The sequence below is a fragment of the Lissotriton helveticus genome, chromosome 7 (genome assembly GCF_964261635.1).
Source record: "Lissotriton helveticus chromosome 7, aLisHel1.1, whole genome shotgun sequence".
In the NCBI taxonomy this organism is placed as follows: domain Eukaryota; kingdom Metazoa; phylum Chordata; class Amphibia; order Caudata; family Salamandridae; genus Lissotriton; species Lissotriton helveticus.
The window spans coordinates 173,460,843-173,488,340 of record NC_136068.1 but is presented as its reverse complement, the minus strand read 5'-3'; the positions used below and the strand labels follow the sequence as shown (position 1 = coordinate 173,488,340).

The following is a 27,498-nucleotide window of genomic DNA, read 5'->3' as shown; positions in this document are numbered from 1 at the left end:
TGAACCAGGCCCTAGGTATTGCTTTAAGGTTGCGCTGTCCCACCAACTGGAGTTTTCTGTTTTCTTTAATCTTTCTAACTGAATGAACTTCTCTTTGAGTCCTTCCTTACGTTGTATATTGCTACTATAGTGGCTGTACTGACCAATGGGATGCCTTTCGCTAAATTTTCAAAAAGATCTGATGCAACCTTGTCCCTATCCATTTCAAGGATGAAATGAATTAAATGTGCTAATTAAAAAAACGGTGCGGCTGCCCTTCCTGAGAAACACAAAATTTTGTATCGGTGAAGGGTTTAGATTATGTACAGGAAGTAATGGCGCTCTGACATGTGCGTTAAGAGTCCAGGATGAGGGTAAGAGTACACGGTGCAAAAAGGTCAGAGGGAACAAACCTAAACAAGAAACAACCCCTGCATGAGTGTAGGTCAAGATGGCAAAAAACACAGTTGATGGACAGAATGTAGAACAATGTCATACATTTACCCCAGTACAAGGATCTGGGCCTAAATCCATCGTTTTTGTGCACTCCACACCACCCTGGGTTAGACACTGGCTATATGCAAATCAGCTCTGACCCTGTGCCTCATGGGAACAGTCCAGTCCGAACTACCAAGCCATGTCTTTCCCAGACCGGAATCAAGAATCCAAGGACCGGTTTCTGGCTATCAGCCTTCATCAGCCTGGATAGCTTGACTCCAGTGGTGTGGAGAGCCTGGGACTTCGTCTGAGCATACCCAGCACACTCGGGGTGAAAATTGCAAAAAACACAGTTGATGGACAGAATGTAGAACAATGTCATACATTCACCCCAGTACTAGTGGCTGTACTGACCAATGGGATGCCTTTCGCTAAATTTTCAAAAAGATCTGATGCAACCTTGTCCCTATCCATTTCAAGGATGAAATGAATTAAATGTGCTAATTAAAAAAACGATGCGGCTGCCCTTCCTGAGAAACACAATATTTTGTATCGGTGAAGGGTTTAGATTATGTACAGGAAGTAATGGCGCTCTGACATGTGCGTTAAGAGTCCAGGATGAGGTTAAGAGTACACGGTGCAAAAAGGTCAGGGGGAACAAACCCAAACAAGAAACAACCCCTGCATGAGTGTAGGTCCAGACCCACACAGTGAATACAGAGCAAAGCCCTGTGCACACGTATGTGGATAGTGCGTTTTAGTGTAAAAACCCAATTACTACATGATTTTTCTTGAGGAAATAACAAAGGTCGACATCAGGAGTTTTATGTAGGAGGATTTATATATCAATCCAGGTCAGTACAGAAAGAAACAAACCAGCCGACACGCGTTTCGTCACAACGTGATACAATGGTGTACCAGACCTGAGATCTGGCAAGCTCTGACCTTCCTCGAATCTCCAAACAACGCCTGCAGCCCCTTTCTGGTGGATCCCCCCCTGCCCGGACCGGAGCCAGCAAGGAAAACCAGACGCCAAAAGACACCCCTGAACCTGAAGTCCCACCGTCTTGGGTGGCCCAACCGATGGTGTCCCCGCATCCCCAGGGATCCCAACTTACCTCTTCAACTGTTGGTCACCTCCAGAAGATCTTCGTCCCAGAGCCTGCAGTGTTTGTTGCAACCGGAAAATCCCCATTGAAATCAACAAGGCACCAGACGCCAAACCAGCACACTGGGCCCGCCCGCTTCTGTGCTGCTGTGGGTGCACCTTCTATGCTAAATTGGATCCCCCTTTGCCCTGAGCAGAACACCAGGAGCTTTGCTCCCACAACCTTGTGGCCTGCTCGTAAGCAGCCACCAACCAGAGGCCCCCCATTCACCACTGGATGACATAGGGCATCAGCGCTCTGCACCCGGCCGCCCTAGTGCCACTGAGGGTGCTTTGAGAACGTATCCTCGACCATGAGGGAACCCTGGTTCTAACCCCAGAAAACCAACTCCCACAACAAAGTACTTGCCTGTAAGCCGATAACTCCATTTCCTCCCATAGGATTGCACTGACTGTTTTTCTTTGAAACAAAGTAATCTAACAGTAAAATTAACTCTATTCAATGTATTTACAAACCTGTAACAAAGTCATTTTCATTCAGCTTGCTTGTATTGTTCAACCTGCTTTATAATACTAAACCGGGGTGAGGCCTGCTTTGTTCAAGGGAATAAATGTAACTAAATAATATTTTTAATCAAATATATTGGTCTGACTTCAGTCTTTGAGTGTGTCACATCAATTCTTGCCCCAGTGTGAACAATAAATGCTTAGCACTTCCCTCTGATAAAGCCTTACTGCTCGCCCACACTACCACAAATAGAGAGTAAGGTGCTATCTACTTTTACTTCTGCCTACCTTTTGGGTTCCACTGGACTCTGTGCACACTATACCTTCCTAAAGTTGCCTACCTCAAGTCTTAGGTGGAGGGGACCCAAAGTTCTTGCGAAATGGACGAGTGAATGATTTCATTAGCTAAATCAAAAGTCTTTTTCAGGTTTATCTTCAATGCTGCAAGTTCTAGTGCCCATAGCAAAGTTTTTGATTCCTTTCAAGACTCCACCAGGACAGATTGTTGTTCATCCACGGTCTCAATTTTGTTGCACAGCTTATCAACCTTGAGAGCCTGTTCTACATGAGGAGTCTTGATTTGTTTTATCTGCCTAAAGATGGTCTCAAACATGGCTCTAGTTGAAACTGGCATCCTCACTAACAGAATAAGAGTTGGCTCAATATCCAGAAGCTTCTAAAGTTGCCCTGACCGACGGTGATCGATACCCCGATTTCAGAGCATCTTTAATAGTTCCTACATGTCCATCTATCCTTTGGTCTCTCATTTTTGGAGCCGCCAAAGATATTGCAAATGATAGATAGTCACTGCCTTTTCCACAATGACTGAGACCCATAGGTGGGTATAGAGTTACTGAGCAATCACTGCAGAGGAAAAATGCTGCGATGCTTGGTAATGCCTGTTGAACTGACGTGTGGCTTTGGTCTACAGTATCTTAGCTCTGCACTTTCAATCGCTCATACTGCGGTCATATCCAACTAGTCACATTAGTGTAATTGTCACGTAGTAGTAGAAAAGGAATATTACTCCTATGTTTCACCCATGTTCGCGGGGAGTGCTCTCTATTTAGGTGCATTTTGAGGTGGCAGTTCTTGTATAGGGTTGTGGGAGGAGTTTGGTGATGTAGACAGGGCTGAGGAAAAATATATATCCTCATTTTCCAGAATGGAGGGGGGCAGAGTACGAATCAAATGGCTTGTATGGCATGAGGTTCTCTCAGGCGGCTGCACCAATGAGGGCTGCTGAAGAATTTAGTTGGCTTACCCCTTTCCTCGGTTGTGGTTCCACCTCCTGCAAATATCCTTCGTTTTAAATTCTCAATCACAATGTCCAGTATATTATGATCATGTAAAGGAATCAGTAACATTGGCATAGCCTCCTGAGCAAATGGAAAAGGGAGAGTGGCCAATCTAGTTGGCGGGGTAGGGATTTTGTCCTTGATGGCGCATTACTAAAGCAGGTACTTCGCTGTGGAGATGCTATTAACTTCTGTTCCATATCCTCATTGAGTAGTCTCCATTAGCAGTAGGGTTAATGAAGCTCCCAAAGAGTTTAAAGTGGGTTAAACCATTATCGGTGACGTCCTGGTGGATGAACCCTTTAGAAGGCACAGTTACCTCTAACAGCACCTCAAAAGAGCTGTTTTCCATGATCATTTCCCTCCAAATTGGTAGAGAGGAAGTAGGGAGCAAGAAAATCGTCAGCAACTCAGAATGGTCAGTGTCTTTTCATGGTGGCATCTTCTTCTTACCAAACTGACTTGTTAGGCCTGCAGCCATTCGCAGGAATGATGCTCCCCAGGTTATTTATCAGGTGGGCCCCCACCATTTTGGATAGTTTATAAACTCTTTAAAGATTTAACTTAACACAAATCTGAGGACCCAAATGAATAAACAACGGGGGCGCAAGACTCAAAGTACTGAAAAAAACCACGTAGGTTTTACCCCTCAGTGCCACCAGTCGCCCCCAAGTCAATTAGGAATCCAAAAATTAGGTTTGGGATTCTTCCCCTCCATTACCTTCATTAAGAGGTATCACTACTCATTCACTGTTCCAAATCTTCTCCAAGGTGTCTGAACCAATTTTACCCACTCACCATCAGGAGTCGCCGTCACAGGAGAAGAGCCGGCAAATGCACAATTCAGCCAAGTACAGCAAAATCCTACAGACCCATGATGCAGACAACTCCTCTCTCCAAAGGAGGTAGAGGAACAAGATTGTTAAGAAGCAACACAAGCACGATGGATCAACAGTAACAGCACAGGCAGACATAAAAGCCCTCTGAGTGTTGAAAAGGCAAGCAGAGAGCTGTGATTCAGACCGGACCTCCAGGTTTGAGCCTCTGGAACAATGACAGCTTAGACAGGAAAATCCCTACCAGTAAGACTTTCGACTTGGAGACTTAAGAATATAACCTATCAAAGGGCCCAAAATCTGATACAACCTAATTTCAAGGGGAGCTGAAAAGTATTCTAATGGCAGCAACACAGTTCAGTAGGCAAATGGCTTAGGGCATCCTTGTTTTTGGAGAACCCAAGACACACAACCCACAATCCTACATGTGCAAATGGTAGATAAAGAAAGTCACATGATGTACTTGTATGCTAAACAAAGAGGGAAGAGTGCAAAACAACTTTTCAACAATGTTGCTTATGGACTACCATTAAAATCTAAGTCACTTTTTTAAAACTGGCACAATTAGTTAGCACATGAAAAGGCAGCCTATGCAAAATAAACTGTCATCAGCATTCAGTTCACAATATATTCGTTTTAACTAGGATACAAAATTTAAGGCATAATCACTATTGACACGCACTGATGTGCATATTACCTCTTCCAACAGAGAGGTCAATAACGAAATTAGAACATAATCTCATTAACATCTCTCCCTTTAGAAAATGCTACTCCACAACAAAACAGAAGGCTAGTATTTGGGGCATTGGCTAGCATCATTTGGCTAAGTGACATGGTAAATTTTAACTCACAATGCACTAACATTTTATTGGTTTTTCAAAAGACTTGTCCCTCCCTCAGGTAGATTAGCGCAGTAACATCAACAGTACAGAATGACATCACAGAAGGAAATTGAACCCAGCGTCTTATTCTTTAATTGCACCATTTTGTACTAAGATTTCCCACTAACTCCTCTCCCGCTTCCCTCACTATGCCACCAAGATATAGCTCTTGCAGTGTTTACAGCCAGGATCACATGGGTTGTTTTCTTCTTCATTCATTCATTACTCTAGATTCTCTACAAAAGCATCCAAATTTGAATACATTTCCATGGACATCCCCATGCCTTATGCACTGTTTTTTCAGCCTGGATGCATCAGACCATTTTGTGGCCTACGGATCTGGCAAGGATATTGGCTGGTTTCCGCAGAACATAAATGATGTCTCTTCTTGTCCCCATCAGTGACACATTACAGAACATGTCAGTATATTTAGGTAGTTCTATGTACTACCATATCCCCAGTATCATGTATATGTGCAGTTCTAGTATCTCATTGATCACTTCTGTAAAAAGACGACCAACCCTTACCCAGAGGTGTTGCATATATGTACAGCTCCACAGACTATGGACTAGTGTACCTGTCTGACTGCACCCTCTAAGGCAGGGGTCTCCAACAAGTAGCTCGGGAACTACTGGTAGCTCACCAGTACCTTCAAAGTAGCTCTCAAAGATGAAGCCAAGCCCAGTATCAAATTAGGAGAGTAGGCGCCTATTAAAGAAGGCAGCACTGCTGATCTCAAGATCCTATGAGTGACAGCCAGCCAAACCTATGGCAGTAACTTATACTAAACACTCAACACACAAAGTATCGGCCTATAGGGCCTGCCACTTGACAGTTTGTATCTAATCTCGATATAACTAAGCCACAAGGAGATTGACCATCTTGTATCCCTGCTTTATCAGTCACAACATGTGTGTGACCAGTGGACCACAAAAGAAGTACAACAGTAGTAGCCTGAGCAGTAATGAGTGCTGACCCACCAAAGTGTGGGACTGCAGGAGTCAGAGTGAAAATGTGTCAGTTGGGTATATAACCAGCTCAAGACCTGAGGAGAACAGGGCATGATTCAGACCAGAGAAAATGAAGAGACTCATCGGCATTTATGTGCGTCCCTAATAAACACTATTGCTTCTTGAAAGCTACGCCTGGTGTTAAGGACCACCAAATGTCTATGCTAGACCCCATCATAAGGGTGTTATCTCTGACATAATTGTGCCCATTCCTGGCATAATAGTGCCAATGGCATAATAATGGTCACCCTTGAATATTTGGGGTATTTTTGGTCTAGTTGTGGTATACTGCCAGCCATCATTTAGATACTGGGAGAATGACTGGCCTACATTTACGTATTCCTGGCATAATAATGGTCAATAACTGATATATGGTCTCTGCCTTGACCCTTATGGTTTCAAGCCTTGGCCCAACTGTGGCCCTAGTATAATGGTGGGCATTATTGGCATAATACAGACATCCGTGTTTCTGGTCCAGGGAGGACCTGGCTTGGCAGTTCGGTCTGGACTGTTCCCATGAGGCACTCGGTCAAGACTGATTTGCATATGGCTGGGTCTAAACTGGGCTGGGATGGTGAGCAAAAGAACGATGGATTTAACCCAGATCTCTTGACTGGAGGTGAATGTATGATTCATTCAGCATTCCGTCCATCATTTGTTTGTGTGAGCATCTGTGGCACAAGACTAATACCTGGGCATTCAAAGTAGTCTGTCCATATGAGGCATTTGTACATGGGAGTACTTGATGAAAATGAAAAGCTGATGTTTTGGGACCGTGCATTTCCTAAAATCTGAAAACAGATATTCTAAAGGCAGTTTTTGTTTTCAAAAATTGATTTATTTCTGTTAAATTGAGTTTGTTTGCCCACAGTGGAAAGTGGTATTTGATAGAAAGAAGTGCACTTTCAGAAACTGATGAATAATAATTCAAGCTGAGCTGGGGAGACCTAATGCTGTATTTATATACTTTGTGCCATAGGGCATGTCTGGATTTGAATGTTACTTCATAATACAGGTGGAGGCATTTTATATTGATGAATGTTTTCCAGGCATTTCTGATGGTAAGTAACCGCACCAGGAATACTTGGGTGATAACTACTGATAATCCTGCTTAGGGTGGTCGTAGCGTAGTCACTATTTTACAGTTATAAAGTTTGCTAGTAGCTCAGGAAGACTTTCCTTGAGCAGAAGTAGCTCTCACTACAGAAAAGGTTGGAGACCCCTGCTCTAAGGTATCTCTGATTTTCAGCCCTCCACCATTTTCAGTAGTTGGGTCCTTGAGAGGTACGCATAATACAGTATCCGGATCTGCAGTAGTCAAAACTCAGCCATGATTGTAACCTCATATGGACGCATGACTACCCCCGGTCTTCCTATTCCAATATTCAGCTATTACTTTCCCATTTGTTTCTGAAAAAATCAAGCAGCTTCTACTATTACGAGGTGTCCGGTATATTAGCAAAATGGAGTACCTATGAAGGGTAGCTCCCAACACTCTATACACTCCAGTGGTAATTCTTCTTGCACTTCCTGGAGTGTGTCCTTCTATTTGGTCAGTGTGTTTAACCTGTAGGTATTTGTATCTTTGAGTTTCAGCTAACTCAAATTGTGTTTGTATGTCATCCAATAGTATAATCCCAGGTGCACCCCATTTATCTGCTACTTTAGAAATTCCCAAGAGGTCCCAGTTCCTGAAACCTTACAGTTTGTGCAAATCTCTACATACACTGGAATCCCAGAGGCGGGTCTCTAAAGTGACCCTCCTGTCATAGCCTATTTTCTGATTGGCTGCTTGCCAAATTTTAATCACTGTGGCGGTCAGTGAAGGTCCCACTCTTAAAGATTTCCAACAATATAGCGACCTTAGTTATCCACTTCAAATCCTCTGCTCACTTTTCTGTATGAACCAAGGGCTCCTGTGGTGAGGCAAATGCCCAATTATTGATCACTAATAACAGGGACGCCCAATAATATAATTGTGGTCTGGTATGCCAATTCCCCATCAAACAGACCTCTAGACAGTGTTGTCATTACAATCCTGGGTGCATCCGTCCCACAAAAGTGATCTTGTCCCACTATCAACTTTCTTAATGACGGCATCTTGGATTACAAACGGAGTATTTTGCATCATATACAGGAATTTTGGCACAATCATTTTGTATAATGATTCACTGCCCATTAGGAAGATCGGGAACCTTCATCAGCGTGCAACATCCAATCTGTAGTTCTTAATAAATTATCTTTCATGAATACATTGTGGTCTTTTGTGATCCATATTCATGGGTTTTCATAATTTGCTAAAATGGACACATTTCTGAATCAAAAATGCAAAAACTACCCCCAAAATGAGTTACCTTGCAGACCGTCCGCTGACAACACAAATCTTAGGATGTAGTTCAAATGCTGATATGACGCTTTTCAAAAGATACAAATAAAAAAGCTGAAAAACATAGTATTATAGAGTTGTTTCTACTTCCATGTTTAATGGAATGAGACTGCATGTTTTTCGATCTACTTTGCAGCAAAGCCATTCATCTTGTGATATCAGGATAAATATGGAACCGATTGATCAAGTTGCAGCAAAATTAATATCATACATCTTTTGATGGTGAGACCAACACAGGGTAGGCCCTTTTTCCACCTATCTCCCCGGCCCCTAAATAATTTCCTACTGGCACCTGGGGGATGAGGAGGGAGCAGTAAAAGAGCAAAAAGCGGAACTACGGAAAGGGTATTTTCTACATGCCACAAGCTTGAAGTTTCCCAGAGATCGCGGGTAGTAAGTGTTAATTGCCTGGAGTTACATTTGCTACCCATGGCTTCTCCAATTCACGACCTCAAGGACAAGTGCGGGACAAGACAGAAAGGCATCTGAGGTTGCATGTATTCCTATTTAAAGCATATGTGGCTTAACAGTTTGGCTTCACGGTCCCTTGTGTCCAAGTGAAAGACCTTATTGCTTCACTCCTAGAGCCAGATGTACGACCATTGGAAATTGCAACTCGCAATTTGCACTTGATTGTGAGTCGCAAAGTGCGAGTCGCAATTCCCAATATACAACAGTGTCTCTGACACTGTGAGATTACCAATGGGGTCGCAAATTGCATGCCTCATGAATATTATTGAGGCTCTCGCAATTTGCAACCCCATTGAGAATGGCAGGCCCTCACAGGTATGGTGGCGTGCTGGGCTCAGCAGACCTCCATGTCTTGGACTGCTTTTAAATAAAGCCTTCTTTTTTTTTTAATGCAGCCCGTTTCACTTAATTGCGGCGCAAATTCTCCTGCAGTGCGGGAGAATTAATGAGTGGGCGGGGCTGCGTCGGCCAACGGACGTGCGCAGCACCAGCGAGGTAGTGCTCGCGACGGCCGTTCGCCAATGAGAGCAAGGAAGGGACTAAACAAAAACGGGATGCTTTAAAAACAAAAAAAGAAACGTTTTTTGTTTCTTTTTTTAAGGGTAGGTAGTGGTCCCTGGGACCACTGCCTGCCTCCCCCCAAAATTTTCCCCTGCATTTACAAAGGGGAAAGGGTCCCCTGGGAACCCCTTCCCATTTGTGAGTGCATTACCACCCTCTTGAAGAGGGCGGTAAATTGTGAGTGTTTTGCGAAACAGTCATACATGGGGATGCGAGTCACAATTAGGAAGGGTCGCCCTCAGAACGCTCCTTCCTAATTGTGAGTCGCTAAACACTATTTTGCGAGTCGCAGTTTTTCTCACCTCACAAAATAGTGTTAGTACATGACCCACAGGGATTTTGCATGCGCAAACGAGTCGCAAACCTGTTTGCGCATGCAAAATCCGGTAGTACAACTGGCCCCTAATTACATAAAAAAGCTAAAAACATCAGGATGCACCCAAATACATAAAAGTGGGTTCAGATTGCTTCAGCCATCACTTTTGCACTGCTCAGTCTTAACATAGTTTTAAGTCAATACACTTAAACATCCATCAAAGAAGGAGCCTAAAAGAAAATATTATCACAGAAAATATGCTAAGCTAGAAAGGTATGAGCAGGCAAAAATATCAGAGACCTAACCATGCATGTGTTGCACTATCAGTCATTTTATTTTTATTTTTAGTTCATATGCACATTTCTGATCTGCCAGGGATAATATCAATGCTGATGGATTAACTTGTCATCCGAAGCTTAAACAGACCTAAACCACAGAAGCAAATGGCTGAAAGGGGAAGTTCAATAGCGTCTTTCTTTATCTGTGTGAGTATATGTTTTGTGTGATGACATGAGCTCTCACTAAAAAGTGGTCTGCAGGAAAGACCTAAAAAGCAACAGTGTGAGAGCTCCTTGGAAAATGAACTATCGCTCTACACAGCATGCAATTTAATCAAGAAAGTGGTGCACATGGTACTTGATAAAACCGAACATCAGACTTTATGATAAAATATAATTCCACATGAAGACCAAACAATTGATTGAAAGTGGATTGTACTGCATTTAATTTCCAAACAAGCATTTCTAGGCAACTAATATTTAGCTAATTCCGATTTCAGAACAGTTGTTTATTTAATCACAAATACATTTTGAGTCATCAATATGTTATCCTATTTGGATAGCATCAGTTATGAAAATTCTGCCCTCTCGCTTCCGTTTTTTTTCAGTTTGCCATTTTGTTTAGTTTTTTGCTATTTTATCTTTCCTTGCCATATGGCACCTACAGAAAATGTATTTTGCAGTTTGTGCCACATAAATAAAAACAGCCGAAAAATTAAATACTCACCTCTGCTATCGTACTTCCCGTTGTCGTTTTGGAAAGATCATTATAGATTTCTGTCATTGTTCCCTTAATTGCTTCCATCATCTGAAACAGTAAGGTGTTTTACTTTATTAAGAAAGTCTGATTTTCCAAATTAAAAGTACTAAAAGAATAATGGAGTATCAGAACAGGGGCAACCAGTACACACAGCAGGACATGGGTATCAACTACAAACATGCAACTTTGTCCTAGTAGGTATCATTAAACCAGTTATAAATTGTTTGAACAATACTCAATTAATGTATTGTTAAGGGCATACCATCACTTAGCAAGGATATGACCACAAAATGCAATTGAACAAAAGTAATACTTCCTCTGTATATACCTGTGTGCAGCATACACACTGAACCGATAACAATGTATTAACAGCTGGTGCTCAATGTAGTGTGAACAAATGGCACTCAATCTATTTTGCAGGCAATACAAAGAAGTGATCACAATAAAAACAAAAACGGGAGAAAAAGCTCAGTATGTAAAGCCAACAGCAAGTGCATATTCCGTGATCCAGAGGGGATCAAAGTATTGACACAGTGTTTCGATCCATCCCTCGTTAAAGGATCATTGGCAGGACAACAAGAGGATGTAACCGAGCATATTAAAGTAGCTGATAATGCAGTTGACAAGTATGTTTAGCTCTTAGGGGAATTGATTGATCAGTAAACCAGGGCAAAATGAAGGGCATGGAATCGCCACAATATGTGGTTCTGGAACCCAAATGACAGAACCGGACACCAGCAAGGTCCCGCCTTTGACTTGATAATCCATGGGAAGGGAGCATCCATCTGAAGACGCTGCGGGCCCCACAACAGGATTCAACCAAGGTAGGTTGCATATGCAATCCGGAGCAGCTGCGTCATTCTTAATTGAGTTGGTACAGGCCACCACCAGAATGAAAACAAGCCAAGGGTTTACAAAGTTTAGGAGGAAACCCTTCCCAAAAAGGGCTATTTGCGTAGCGATCCAGTCTATGAAAAATTCTGGTAGCATCTGAGACATTACTTTGAATCCTGCTTGGATTCAAGACACCACAAACAGATGTCATGCAGATCCATGACCGACAACTGCTTCCTGCAGGTGCAGCACTGCCTGATGCCTGCAGTTTTCTGGAGCTATATAGTATTATAACACAGTCACCAAAATCGCTTTGGAGGTCGGTAAGGGTCTGACAAAAGTTAGGGAGCAGAGCACTGGATCCACGTGGAAATTAAGGAACTGATATCAACATGCAGGGGTGGTGACTAAATACAGTTCTGCACCGCCACTTCTGGAGGCAGAAGCAACTGCTGGGTAAGTTTCCGGATCAAATCTGGCTGGCTGGGGGAAATCAAAAGGTGAGGAAGCTGCATTTAGGAAGATGTGCAGTTCTACAGATACAATAAGTCATCATTTTTTTCACGTCTTTGTTCAGGTTCAATTGAGCTGACAAATTAAGTACTATTACCTGATGAAGCAAGGTAATCGCGCGAAACACAAACTGGTATAGGCGAAGAACTGAACATGGCTGTTGCATGCATTAATTAATAGACTTTACCAAATTGTGGATCATGAAGAGTATGACATAAAAAAAAACTTATTCGCTTTTTGTGGTATGCCAAAACGGATTCCTGAAATAAAAAGTATTTAATACAAAGACAAAATATTATGAAGCAAAGTTAGTTAGATAAAATATTTAAGTTTTCTGAAAAATCACCAATATGGAGACGGAGCAGTATAATTAAGTGAATAGTTTAAATGTGATAATATTAGTCAACCACAGCTGTGTCTAGGGCAAGGAAACAAATTGGTGATCTCAGTGCCCTAAAATGTCATTCTAAAATATGAAATGCCTTTGTTTGTAAAGTGCCAATAATTTACACCTAGATGACATTTCACCCTTTCAACAGAGGATGATAGTTGGGGTGGCATGGCAACTTTGGACAAGTGGGGGTGATCTTCCAAGTTAGACACCGAGTTGGACCACAAATGTTTTAAGTGGGAGCAAGCTACAGGCTGTATTCACGTGGATTTCAAGGTGCTCTGCTGCCTTAAAGTTTCTCAGGATGAGGGCAGTACAGATTAGATTAATGGGTCCATCTGATGGTAGTTACTCAAGAAAGACTTGCACAAGCCATTGTGGTTTGCAACAATCATGTTTTTTCCCCAGTACTGAAGTCCCCTAGGGTGCATTGGTCTCGCTAGAACTCTAGGATCCATAACCAGGAATGGTTATCCAAAGATGTGATTAGTATAGCTCCCAATAACTATTATATTATGTATGACTGTGCGTCCTAGAACTACAGCATTGCTGAACTATTTCACCTAGGGCACTGTAACCACTGCTTTATTGTTTTCCCAATTGAGATGCCCAGGTGAACTATACATGCCCTTTCGCAGGTTCTGTGCTTACTGTGCCACTGTAGAGGTAAAATAAGAACCAATCTGGTATAGCGTTACTTGTATTCCCAACTGAATGGAAGAGACATTGCATTTCACGACTAGACTGCTCCTGTTGGAGCAGAATCAAATTGTATTTCCTTATGGAGGGTTGCTGTCTTGAGCAGCACACTAGGCAATAAACAATGCAACAGAATGTGACCCCTCCCACCACCAAATAATTACCAGTGTCTAAGACTAAGACAAGCATTCAATTCATCACTTTTCTGGTTTTATAAGCTTTTTCGAAAAACCAAGCAAAATTACACTTGATCAGTAACAAGTAGGTAAACGAAAGACTGAGGGATCCTCTACACCAAATGAAAACATTCCCTGTAATAATTACAAAAAGCTTTTCTATACGATGCAACTGGCAAGTTCGGTGTACTGATGAAGGTATGGGATTTATTAAAGATGCTCACAGAAACAACTTGCATTCCCAGCCACAAGACAACCTGAATCTATAGACGAAGATGAGTGGAAGGAGTGTCAAGTTCACAATAAAATCATCAGTCCAATACTGTAGTCCATGATTTTTATTATTTAAAATCTTATTCCAAACTTCAAAAATTTCCAACAGAAAAATGTGCAATCCAATGTGAATTACAAGAAATATTCCATCCAAATAAATGCATCCTTGTCCACGAATGATTACAACTCAAAAACAGCCTACGTGTTTCGTCCTCCTAGGACATCATCTGGGTTCATCAAAATAAACAGCGCTAATATGTTGATGACTGAATCCTACTTGAATTAGGAAGATGTATATTCTTCACCGCAATCCCCATACACCGGGGTCTTTATATTCAAACATCCACTCAAAAAAAGTCCTGTACTTGATATGTTCTAGTCCAAAATTATGTCTTCAAAATAACTCCAACTCTACAATCTGTGATAACTTGCCAAGCGCATCAGTGTATTAAGTCCAAAGTTCCATACCGGCGACAGTAGGTCATGATAAAGCTGATGTGCCTCAGCAGAGCAGATTTATCATGACCTACTGTCAACTATTCTTTATAACTGGCAAAGCACAAAAGCAAGATAAAATCTTCTGTGGATAGCAGCACATAATTCATCATCTGCACTCTACAGTGTAACACATGGTTAGCTTGGTCGTAAAGGATTTAAAAGGCACCAGTTAACAGAATTTTCTTTGGGAACTTACCTTTCCGGTGTATTTTGCAATATCGGCAGCAACGTCAGCAGAAGCAGTTGCTATAGGTAAATCCGTATTTATTGAAGTAGTATGAATGGTCCCAGATCCTGAACTTGTAACCAACGAAATTGGTTGCGTACTAGTGACCAATGTTATTGTTGACGTTGAGGTATTGCTCTGTGTAATCTCTTTCTGTTGAACAGCTAAAAAAAAAAAAGGAAAATGGTTTGAATTTCCTCATCAAGTTGCCTTTTAAGCATTATCAATTTTCAATACGGTTTACACTTTTGGATGCGTTTTGATTAAACAATTGATAAATCTATTCTATGCTTGACACTTATGAAACACTCCTTATGAAAACATAGTTGAGAATGTAGGTTAAGATCACACAAAATTCACAATGTGAATGTTCATATTCACACTTAATTTTTATGTAAAGTTTCCCTAGATTCTCAATGTACTGAATTCAATAGCGTAAGTGTTCTTAACTTAAGGTAATATTGGATTTTTGAATGTTCAATAAATATGAAAATGTATCACTCAGCAGCGTTTTTTGTTCTCATTGAATTTTCTCTTCCTGGATGACAGTATTCACTGTTATGTCAGAAAGAAAGTACCTTTAATCTTTATTCAATTGGGATTACTCTAGGGTCCAAGTGGCTTGATTTGATCTTTATTAACAGCTACAATCAAAGAGCAACCCAAGCACTGGCTCCAAAACATGTTACAGTACAGGTGGTGTTGGGGACAGAACTATTTCTTGCATACTACATAGAAACGTAGTTCTGCCATGAGTGACCCAACTACATGTGAATCTGGAATTCAACATTTTACTAGTCCAGGGATTATGATAATCTAGTGTGGGCGTGGAGGTCTGGGCCAGTTCAAGTAATGCCAAGGTCCAGAAATGTTCCTGTGACCTGGAGGGGAGTGCCAAAAATACTCTTTTTTAATGACATGGGGCTACTCTCAATGTCCTGGGTTGTTAACATTAAGCGGAGGTGGCAGAATACCAACTTCTGTGAACTAATAGTCCTAATGAGACCATTTTCTGTGTCAAAAAGTAGTGTGGCCTACTGCTCCTACTCAATTATAAGATCTGTTTAATTAGAACACCTACACATTTGTGCTGACATTCAGTGTGCATGTATAAAGTATTTTTGTGTGGCATGTACACAATAGAAAGACTATGCAACATAACTATGTTTGCCAGGAATAGTAGTAGCCATTTTTTATGACCTCTGGTATAGCACAGCAAAAGATGAAGGACGGATACTGCTTTCCTCAGAGAGCGAAGGTGGAATGCTTGCACTCCTGTAACCAGTGAATGGAGGCAGAGTCACCCTTAGAAATTCGTTGAGGACCTTTTTAGAAAGGGATCGCTGCTTAGCTTTTTCCGAGCACTGCCATTCGTTAGATGGTTGAGGAGAGGAGGCAAGTCAGCAGATTCTGTTGTTAAAGATGGAGGATGTTGTTAGGCAAGGCCTGCCCTTTTATTTGTGTGTGATTGCTACGTCTGAGTCACTGAGAGTTAGCTGCTGAGTCTTCATTGTGCTTGGAACCATAATCATAACTTCCTGCTGTGTGACACATCCCTTCAGCATTGCAGCCATAGAACAACATTTGAGTAGCCCAGTTGAAATTCTGATGTGGGGACTTCAAAGAAGTTGTGAGAAGTAAGCCAGTCTCCTCGAGCATAGTTCTAGGCGGTGAACTGTGTGAAGTAGCATACCTCATAGCCTGATATTAACCAGCACTTCTACAATCAAATGACTGGCTAGGGACCGGTTCTCACCAAAGAGAATGCGGTGCAGGGGGTGTGGGGGTGGTCACAAAAGAGTTATTTGTATTAGAGTAAGTGGGCGCTGGAGGCAGCTAACACCCCCCCCCCCCATGTATAAAACTTGCGTTGAAATTCTCACTGTTTAAATCTTTTAGCGAAGAACTGAACTAAGCCTGAAAAACAAACTTGAGCCTTGAAGGCCTTGCAGGGGTTTTGGCAAGGGCAATTGAAGCATGGTAAGTTTACTCTTAGAAACACTCCTTGTCCTCAGTTAAATGTTTTTGTTTTCTTTTCTTGACACCTCATTCAATCGGGGGGGGGAAAAAAGAGTGAAGGAAGACATTTTATGAGGACACCACATCAATTGCATAAGACACAGCAAATTATATGTGTTTAAAAAGAGGGTTTGGGCTTGTATGGGCACAGGATTAGTACAAACTGCAAAAAACGGGTTCATGGGATTTATTAGTGCAAAGTTTAATTATTTCAGCAAACCAACAGATTATCTGACCAATTTAACAAACAAAGCTCCAATACTTAATATTGGCGCAGAAAAGTCATTTGATTTAGTAACTCTTATGTGTATTTTTGGAGTAATCTGTTTTTTCAGTTTCATTTATAGATGTTACACGCAATATATACATATATATGCAACAGTTACTATCATGATTAATTTAAGAGCTAGTTGGGAAAGTAAATATTTTACACAGTACAAAACAAAGATGCACTATGTCAACGCTATTACTTGTGGTATTCATTTTACCTTTAGCTCAAGTCATTTGTGCCGATGTAAAGAAAAAGCCACTGATTCCCCAAATGGTAAAACTTACATTATATGCTGACATCATTAAATCTCAAAGAAGAAAGCAGTAACATCCCGCTTTTGGTAAGATCGAAGAATTCACTGAAATGGGAGGCTATAAAGTTAATCACACCAAGAAAGGATCAATAGTATATAATAAATATACCATCAGCTCAGAATAGTAGGGGAAATTATAAAGATAATACAGCAATTATTTAAGTATTTATGTATCATCTAATTATGATGATTTGCCCAAATGAAACTATTTGCCATTAGTAAATAAAAAAACACAACTAGACAAATTCAAATCACTTCCACCGTTTATTGCCAGGGTTTTGCCTTCATGGAAATGTCTATTTTGCCTCCATTTATTTTTGGGTTATTAATGTTACTTGTAAAATCTAAGCCAAATATTTCAATCAAAACCCCAATCTAAAAAACATATATGGCGTTTTAAGACACCACTGGCAACATTAGTTAATGCCCAAATTACCCGAGAATATGGAGGGTTATCTTCACCTTGTGAAAATATAGTCTGTTGCTTATGCAAATCTAATCACATGACTATGCTATGAAGTTGAACCTAATGTGTTCAACGATCATTTCATAAAACAGATGTTTAAATAGCTTGCTATGAATTTTCCAATGTTCTTAAGAAATCCTAAATGTCCATAAAAAATAAGGTATAAGATAGTTCAAATTGAAAGCTATAAAAAAAATAACCCATTACCTATTTTGAAACCCCACACATACGTGTGCATATACTATTGCATGACTGCATATATTTAGGCCTTATTTTGAAATTTGAGCCATCAAATAAAAAATGAGTTACTTACCTGTAACTGTAGTTCTCCAGTATTGGTATCTCTCATAGATTCACATGTAAATGTATACTTGTAAAGCGCACTGTTACTCCATCTCGGAGTGTCCTGGCGCTGTATGCCGCTGGGGAACCCGTCCTGGCTTTCCCTGTGAGATGGTCCCTCCTGGGCACCCCCAAGGTGAAGCCAGGCATCCCCGGCGCTGATGGGGCTGTTGTGGAGATTAAGCAAGCTATTGCCCAGAGTTGCAGAGTGGGACCCATGGTTAGCTCAGGCACCTAGGCGAGAATTATCGAGTCAGCGGACATTGACCCAAGACCTTGCCGTGACGGGAATTGAACCCTGGTCCCGGGCCGACCTCTGCTTCAGGGTCTGCCGCTTCTAACCAGTGAGCCACACTTCTCCATGCTTGAATCATTCACCGTCGTAGAAGTGGGAGTCCTATGGTACCATAATAATGCAGTATGTATCATTATCTCAGGCTATAATGGCAATGAACAATAACTTTAATAGCCTATCTTTATCTTTTAAAAAAATACCTCAGATTTTCAAAACACAAGTGGGAAAAACGATGCTTAGCTTTAAGAGGCGCCTCTCTGGGGAGGAGGGTGGGTAGCATGTGAATCTATGAAAGATATCAATACTGGAGTACTACAGTTACAGGTAAGTTATTCATTTTCTTCTCCTGTATTGGATATTTCATAGATTCATATGCTTATATCAGAATAGCAAACAGTTACTGTATTTGTATACTTTAAAGCATTAGCACAAATAGGAAATGTGGGTAGAAAATATATACATAACATTCATATGCAATTCAAGAAATATATATCACACATTAAAATTAGCATAAATACATAAGCAAACAAATGCAACCTAAAGTACAGCCTGTCCAACCAATGCATCACTGCGTTGCAATGACTCCAGGCAGTAATGCTGCATGAATGTTTGGGCATTCTTCCAAGTCGCAGCACAACAATTTCTCCAGAGGCACTCACGCAAAAAAGCAGTTGAGGTGGAATCTGCCCTACTTGAGTGTGCCCTGGTTTTCGCTGTGAGTGGCTTGGCAGTCTTTGATGGGCAGAACTGGATTGAGGCGGAGATCCATCAAGCGATGGCTGCTTTTGTGACAGGGGCACCATTATGAGTGTGTCCATATGAGACCAACAATTGGTCAGTTTTTCTAAGCTGTTTAGTGCAATATATTTTAGACATCTTTTGATTACTAGCATATGGAGAGACCTCTCTGCTAGTGATGTCTGATTCGGGAAGTAAGCCCGTAATATTATAGGATCATTGAGATGAAAATCCAACTGGACCTTGGGAATTAATTTTGGACTGGTTCTGAGAATTACAGAATGCGACCTTCCATGTGGCAAATCTGAGTTCTGCTCTGTGTATGCGTTCAAATGGACGCTGAATTGAGATAATACTACGTTCAGGTGCCCGTCCGGGAGAGGAGCTTATAGTGGAGGAAAGACTCGGAACAATCCTTTCATGAACTGTTTGATGATTCTGCTTGTGCACAAACAGAGAGAATGTAATGGCCATCTATATCTTAATATTACTGTGAGATGCACCTTAATAGACGCATGCACCAACCTTTACTGGGTGATGCTAGTAGAGGATATAGGTTTGATTTCTGGCACCATTGGCAGAAACGTTTTCATTTCACCTTATATATATTTATTGTGGTTTCTGTCCTTGCCTTTGAGAGAATATCTCGGCAGTCCAGAGGAATATTCAGTTCTTTGAATTCATTGAATTCAGGAGCCATGCACATAGGTGGAGAGAAGTCGGGTCTGGATGAAGGACCTGGCTTTGGCTCCTCGTCAAAACTGTTCGGGATATTTGTAGGTAAATGGGCCACCAGGGGGCTATCAGGATGAGACGACACTGCTCCACTTTAATTTTGCTGAGAACCTCTGGTAGGAGAGGTATCAGGGGGAAAAGCGTATGCATAGATTCTGGACCATCTGATCGAAAAGGCATTCCCCTGCAACCTTGGATGTCGATACAGACTTGCACACAACTGGAATTTGTGGTCCAAGCTTGTTGCGAAGAGATCCAATGCTGGATTTGTCCCAGAGAAAAAAGATTCTGTCCAGCGTCAAATGATCCAGCTCCCACTCGAGGCAGCTGTCCATGGTTCTGCTGAGCATGTCTACTAAAAGATTGTTTGTTTGCGGCCTAAAGAGATATTTTGTGTGTTGTCAGCCAGCTCTAAATTCCCTGAGCTTCCTTGGAAAGTGTTAGCGATTGTGTTTCCCCTTGTTTGTTCAAGTAATGCCAGTGGCATTGCTTGTACAAACCAATACTGAAGACCCTGCTATCCTTGGTAGGAAAGCTCAGAGACTGAAATAGATGGCTTTGAGCTCCAGGTGATTGACATGCATGCTCTTCTGGAGAGGAGACCTATTTCCTTGAATTTGCAGGTCCTCAAGATGACCGCCACATCCCTCTAGGGAGGCATTCACAGTTATTACTAAGTCCATTGTTTTTGCAGCTTCCTTTGGAGGAGTTCTTGGTGCTCTTGTGACAAATTCCAGGGTACAACCATAGTTGATAAGATCGAATTCCCATCTGTCTGTGATTATTTGCCGCCAGTTCTGGGCGAAATTGGAAATGTTTGCACCCACGGCTGTTGCGTAGTTGGGTGCAGCAGATACCTAAGAGAGGTCACTGTTTTCTATTGGCTTCTCTACCCTGAGGTGTCTGTTTCCGCCTAGGCCCTTGCTTGTTGTAGGCTGCCATTGGTGGAGGACGAAAAGACTTCTGTTGGTAAGATGGTTTTTATTGTTGCTGATAGGGTTGTTGAATGTGCCGATAACCCCCTCTATAAGAGGAGAAACCTCTTCCATGCACTCCTCGAAAGGGCAATGAGGTGTCCATATTTGACGTGTCCATATCTGCTGTGATGGCCTGTAAAGCATCATCGACATGCTTACAGAAAAGGGCTTCCCATTGTAAGACACATTCAGGATCTTTGAATGGGTCTCAGGCCTGAAAGAGGTTGCTTTTACCCATCCTTGCCGCCTTAACACTGCGGCTTCTGCCACCTGCCGAAATCCAGTAAAGGCTAGGTCTATAGCACAATCGATAATTTCGGAAGATGATCTCTCCACACCCAGCAGGATTCTTTTACCCTCTGATCTTCTATCCTCTGGCATGCGATCTATTAGTGCACCAATATCAGACCACCTTTGTCGGTTGTACCGGCCCAATATAACAAAGTAATTAGCTATGTGGACTGTGATGGTGGACATTGATGAAAACCTTTGAACTATATTGTCTAGGCATCTGCCCTCTCAATCCGGTGGAGCGGAGTCAGTCGTAGAAGGAATTTTTGAACTGCACTGAGCCGCTTGATAATTAACTAAGTCCATCTTTGGGTGTCCCACCAAGCAGACAGATGAATCCTCTAATGCTATGTATTTTTTGTCTATTCGTGGCAAAACGACCACTACCATTGCTGGGTTTTGCATAATCCATGTGTCTTCTTCCCAGATGCAGTCTACTATGAGAATGGCGAGCACCAACTTCCTTGCGGGCTCTTTGAAATCATATAAAAAGCAGTCCGACTGCTTGACAGACATTGGATGCTGAAACCTCTTTGCAGCTCTCTCCATCCGGTTGTGGAGTGCTATATAATCCGGAGAAGAATCCAATGGTTGGGGAGCCAGTGGAGAGGAGGTAGGAATTACATAGTCATTCCATTCCTGGTGGGAGGGATTGTCAGTAATCTCTCCCTCCTCCTGATCATCATCCAATGACGAAGGATCTCCCTAGAAGGCACTGTAATGTTAGCTGCAGGAGTCAACCTAGGTGCTAATGGCGGTGGGACAGGCCTTGGTGTTCTTGGTGATGGAAGTGGTGCACTGAACTGCACTGGTGATAGTACTCTTGCGGTCACCGGAAATCTCTTTTGGCAATCCTGAAGTATCCCCTGCAGGCCTTGCAATAATGATAGAGGCCCTTGTACTACAGCTTCTTGTGAAGGAGAGCAGCCATACAGTTGGAAATGCGCTCCCTAATGTCTGGGTCTCTCTGAATATCTTATTTGTGGCTCATAATATTTTTGGTAATATTGGTCTTTCTCATCCTGGTAAGTCATGTGGAGTTCTAAGGGGCTGTGGGCTGTCCCAAATGGGCAGTCATCATCTGACTCTTTCACGTCCAAAAGGTGGCTTGGAGGGAGAGGAGACACTTTTCAGGGAGAAGTGTGTTCTGGGACGTGGAAAGTCTTTGCCACTTTTAATATCGTCAATGGAGACAACAACATTGTTGATCCTTTGTTATCGTCAACATTGACAACATTATTCTCGATGAGGCTGTCACTGACGGGGTCATTGGTGACGGAGCTGTCGAAGAGGGCACTTGTGTCATCGACTGTGCTTTCTTCGACGGAAAAGGCACCAATGATCATTTAGAAGGCGTCATCTATGTTGCTGTTGTCAATGTCACCGGGGTTGATAGTCTTCAGGGAAGGAGTGAGGTATTGGCCAAGTGACAGCTTTTCATATGTCAGCTAGAGGAATATTTTCCAAAAATGCCATGGTCGCTGCTCTCTTACATGTAGAGTGCACTCAAAGTGTGACAATGAGCGTTACTTTAGCTTTGTGATAGCAATTCAGAATGCAGTTGACTATCCACCAGGCAATGCCTGTATTGGATATAGGGTGGCCTTTATGAGGTTTTGCAAAGGCTAAAAACAACTGGTCTTATTTGTGAAAGTGCTTGGTTCTATCAATGCAATAAATGAGAGCGCATTTCACATATAAGGGTAGGGCTCTCTGCTAGCGAGTCGGATTGTGGGGGAAAAGGTTGGAAGATCTATGGTTTGGTAGAGATGAAAAGGGGAAACCACCATGGGGAGGAATTTAGGGTTAGTTAGGAGTACTACCCTATCATGGTGAAGCTGTATGAAGGGTTTTCAGTAACTCGCTAATAAGTCTAAGAAAGGTTATGAGCACAAGAAAGGCCACTTTCCAGGAGAAGTACCAGGGAGGGCAAGAGGGTAACGGCTCAAAGGGGGGTCCCAGGAGGCTGGTGAGCACTATGTTAAGATTCCATATCGAGCAGGGGAACCCTGGGAGGATTGACCCTTTTGAGGACTTCACAAATGCTTTAACAGGTATGCAGAAAAGGAGCAGTATTCCCCGTTTTGTATTTAGTTAACTATGGCCGCTAAATGTAAACATATTACAGTGTAGGCAAGGCCTCACTTTTGGAGATAAAGCAAGTAGCATAAGAAGTCCTGGACGGCAGGTTTACAAGGGTTCCAGTGTTTTAAGATGCAGTAATGGAGACATCTCTATCATTCTGCAGCACAGCAGGCTCGTGTAGTAGACTTGCAAGACTCTCGTAGGAAGATGCAGGTAGCCAAACTCTAGGACTTCAGCTGCCAAATTGCTAGACTCAGCAGGTTGGGGTTCCGATGCCTGATCTGACCTTGGTTACTGTTGAGAAGGTCCAACCTGTTGGGGGGGTTCTTGTGTGGACTGACTGACATCTTGAGAAGTGCCAACTACAGGGGCTGTCTGGTCCAGGTGGGGGCTACAAGGATCTGAGATGTATGCTGCATCTTCTGCATCACAAACAGAAGGAGTGGGAGAGGTAGAAAGGTGTACGAAGAGATCCAAGACCACTTCATTCATAGCGCATTGCCAATGGAATGTGAGAGTGGTAGTAACATGGGTATGTGCAAGGCACTAGCGGTTACCTGCACTCTTGATCACCCAATCATCTAGGTAGGAAAAAGCATGGATACCTCCCCTCCTTAAGTGGGCAGCAAGTAATGCCAGGCCCTAGGTGAAGATCCTTGGGGCACTAATGGAAGTATTTTGAAATGATAATGATGGTCATTTACCATGTAGCATAGGTATCACCAATGGGCGTGATAAATGGGGATGTGAAATTAGGCATCACTGAGGTCTAGGGCCACCCTGTAGTCACTTTGTTAAAGCACCGGGATGACATCCTGTGGGGTTATCATACAGAGGTGTTGAGAAGATGTACTAGTTCAGAAGCCGGAGGTCGAGAATAGTGCCTGAGGGAGCTGTCCTTTTTGGGGATGAGGAAGGAGGAGTAAACCCATTTAGCCCTTTGCCCCGCTGATGGACACACTGTTCTACGGACCCATTTTGAAAAAACGCTAGGACCTCCACTACAAGATGGTTGAGATACCACTTGTTAAGTGTATGGTTGCAGGGTGGGATTTTGGGATGGGGTGTGATACGTTTTAGGCAGTGCCAGTCGCGAACTGTAGCAAAGTGCCCCATTTTGACATGGTCACCCCCACTTTATGCCAGTATTTGATGTGATTTCGACTGGAAGTGCACTGGGTCCCGGCTAACCAGGTCCCCAGTGCCAAATCTCTTTCCCAAACACTGTACAATTGTAACTCAATTGGCAATAACATTGGCACTCCTTGTAGGTCCCTACTAAGTGGTACCCCTGGTACCTAGGGCAAGGAGGCCAAAGACGGTCCGTAAGGGATGCAGCACGAACTGTGCTACCCTAAAGAGCCCTTCACCAAACACCTACAAACTGCCACTGCAGGTAGCTTGTCTTGGTGAAGACAAAAGTGAAAACATGACAGGGAACACAACAATATGTGCCATGTCCACAGACACTGCATGGCGTATAGGCAAGTGACCCTTACCACAGCTCTTGCAGCTTAAGGCACAGAGAACTACACTACATGTGTGGGCATAACAACATGAGTAGATATGCCCCTGTTCTGGTCCACCTCTATTGCTGCCAGTACACGTGAACAGGGAAGCCATTTTGAGCACATGAGCTGGACACTTGTGAAAACGAGTTCCCCAGCTACACGATGGCTTCACTGAAAATAGGGATGTATGGTATCAAACATCTTGTATTAATGAGCACACACTAAACAGGAAAAAAGTTGCATCAGATTAGTTGATTACTTTCCTGTTGGGCTACAAAGGTTCACATAATGGTTGAGATTAAAAACTGGCTGTAGGGCATAATGCGGAGCACTGACAAACTCTGCAAGCTAAACTTGCAGGGGCACTAAGCTTCAAACATATCCACACTCAAGCAGCCTTGAAAAAAGAATGAGAATCATTTTAATGACACATGAAACACCGAGAACACTGCGCCAGTCTTTCAAATAAATGATTGAATGCTGCCATCATGCTAAGCATAACCACAGGTGATGCTCTGGTACAGATGCACCTAGGCAGCAGCTGCTCCTAGACAACCCATCAAAAAGAAGTATGGTTCCAACAGTTTTCTTCCCAAATAGTCTAGCAAGAATAATGAGTTAACAGCATTAACAGGACTTCTGTGCCCAAAGATTGGGAGTGACAGATAACATCACTCCATTCATCAAGTTAACAGAAACAAAAGAACAAAGACTTGGCCACTAATCTCATGATACCACTATTTTATCTTAATTCAATTCAACGTTCTAGGTGCTGCCAAGGCAAATAGAGCAATGGTGCAATACTCAAAGTGAAAAAGCAAGGATACACTGAAAGAGGCGGCTGTCTGTTTCATGTACCATCCTTTACACACAGGTAGATCACAACTGTGACATTGTCGATAAAATAAAGGAAAGACTTAGACGTTCTCTGCTTTCTATTTGGCACACACTGAGCATTTTGAATGGTCAGAATTATTAATGTCTGTTTCCATGTTGATTTAGATCACTATACGATACACCATGTCTTTTTGTTTGACTAAGGGTACACCAATTGTCTCCTGATCTTTCGGTCCTGGTGAAGACCCCAGTATTTATGACTAGAGAGTAAGAAACAGACTGATCCTTTTTAATAGGACTGCAAACGGGGGCCTGTGGTTGGACTATATTGTGTATGTATATATTTTTATAACACTTTTTCATTTTACCTGTTTTTCAATTTGAGACATATACTGTTACTTTATTCACCATTATAGCACCAAGCATTTTGTACTGAAGTAAGATTAAAGTATGTTGTTTACTCTAAAATCATAAATGGAATGAGGTAAGCTGTCTGTCACAAATTCTGGATACAGACCACTGCTCTTTTTGCCATGTACAAATATCCGGGTTCCGAGAAATACAGTGTTGTCCCCCTTTTATTTTTCTATTGCTCCTTTACATCCACAAAGACTGTTTTGCTTACCCAACCAGGATGACATACAGACTGATATGACAAATTAAGTTATTTTTACTGGTGATAAGGAATTTTTGCAGGACGTTTGCAAACACTGGGAAGCTTAGCTATAAGCCTATAGCTTGCAAGGTAACCTGGTCCAATTGCAGGCTTAGGATGTAGCCATGCTTGTTTCAATGCAGTCAGATGTTGAAACTGAGGAAGCTAGTAGTTAATGATAACTATGGTTAGTTAGAATAAATCAATATTTTCAAAAACAACCTTCAACAAATATGGGCACCCTAGCAACCAAATGGATTACATTTACTCAAGACTAGGACTGCGATTTGAGTTGATATATGACAGTTGGAACTAGGTTGAACAACAAGTTTTCTAATCGTCAGGTCAGTAATCAAGAATAGCCGCTCTTGCACAGATGAGCCATGTTGACTGACTCAATAAAACCCTCCCAATTTTTAAATAAAATGTAACTCACTTGATTTTCTAGCTGGGTGCCACTTAACATGGGGCTTAACGGACAATTTTAACACAGTTCTCTACTTCTGTGGGGGGTAATGAATAATTATCTCAAAGAAAAATTAGCTACATGAGAAATTTTGAACGTAATAAACTTTCTAAGCATTCACTAACTTTATTTCTGATGCCCCTTTTTGCTTTCCGACCAGCTAAGGTTTTGGAGTCATTTGATTTTAGCCATGGATTAGATGATGCTTCAAGTCGGCGTGAAAGCATAAAGTTCCAAACAGAAACCAGTTTTGAGTTTTCCAATCCAGGTCAAGGGCTTTTGGCGATAGCATTCATTTCCTTAAATCGTTTTCGAACATCGACTAACAGTGGAAATCTTTTCCCACTGCTCTTGCTACTATATTTTGGGTAACAGGGCTACCTGACAAGCCAGAACCATAAGACACTCCTTAACAGATACTTTTCCAAATACTCTTTCCAACTGTTTGCACTGTCGGATGGATCGTGCAGGAACCTGGTTCACAACACATGTTCAGATATAAGAAATGCGTTACTTACCTGTAACAGCAGTTATCCAGTATTGGTGTCTTTCATAGATTCACATGCCTGAATCATTCCCCGTCGTCGAGACGGGAGCCTCCGGTAATATATATATATATATAAGTAATGTCCTATAGACATACATAGAGAAAAATAGGCCTAAGGGCCTCACCTTAGTAGCCTATCCTTGTCCTTATGCAAAAAGGACCAAACTCTTAGAGCCAGCCAATCAGCTAGCACCTCCCTCTAGAACCTTCCCTGCTGGAGCCTCAGTCTCTCAGATTTTCGTACGCACCATGATAGGTAGGCACACAGCAGGTAGAGAGAACGTGAGTCCTTCCAGGGGAGGCGGGAGGGTTGCATGTGAATCTATGAAAGACACCAATACTGGATAACTGCTGTTACAGGTAAGTAACGCATTTCTTATCCAGTATTAGGGGTGTCTTTCATAGATTCACATGCCTGAATCAGAGTAGTTAGCAATACATTATGCACATGTCCGATGCAATGATGCCACCTAGGCAGTTAGATAATAAACTTAGAATCATGCGATTGTAA

General features: G+C 42.1%; 1 protein-coding gene across 4 annotated transcripts in view; it reads right to left on the bottom strand.

Annotated features, from left to right (window-relative positions):
• Nucleotides 1-27,498, bottom strand: part of ZMYND8 (zinc finger MYND-type containing 8) — a 432,560-nt gene that overhangs the window by 92,495 nt on the left and 312,567 nt on the right. For all 4 annotated transcript variants that reach the window (XM_078651871.1, XM_078651872.1, XM_078651873.1 and 1 more), the window contains 2 exons: nt 14,410-14,603; nt 10,797-10,877 (listed from right to left, as the gene is read on the bottom strand). In XM_078651871.1, coding sequence (XP_078507997.1) covers nt 10,797-10,877; nt 14,410-14,603 — 275 coding nt within the window. The remainder of the gene's footprint in view (nt 1-10,796; nt 10,878-14,409; nt 14,604-27,498) is intronic.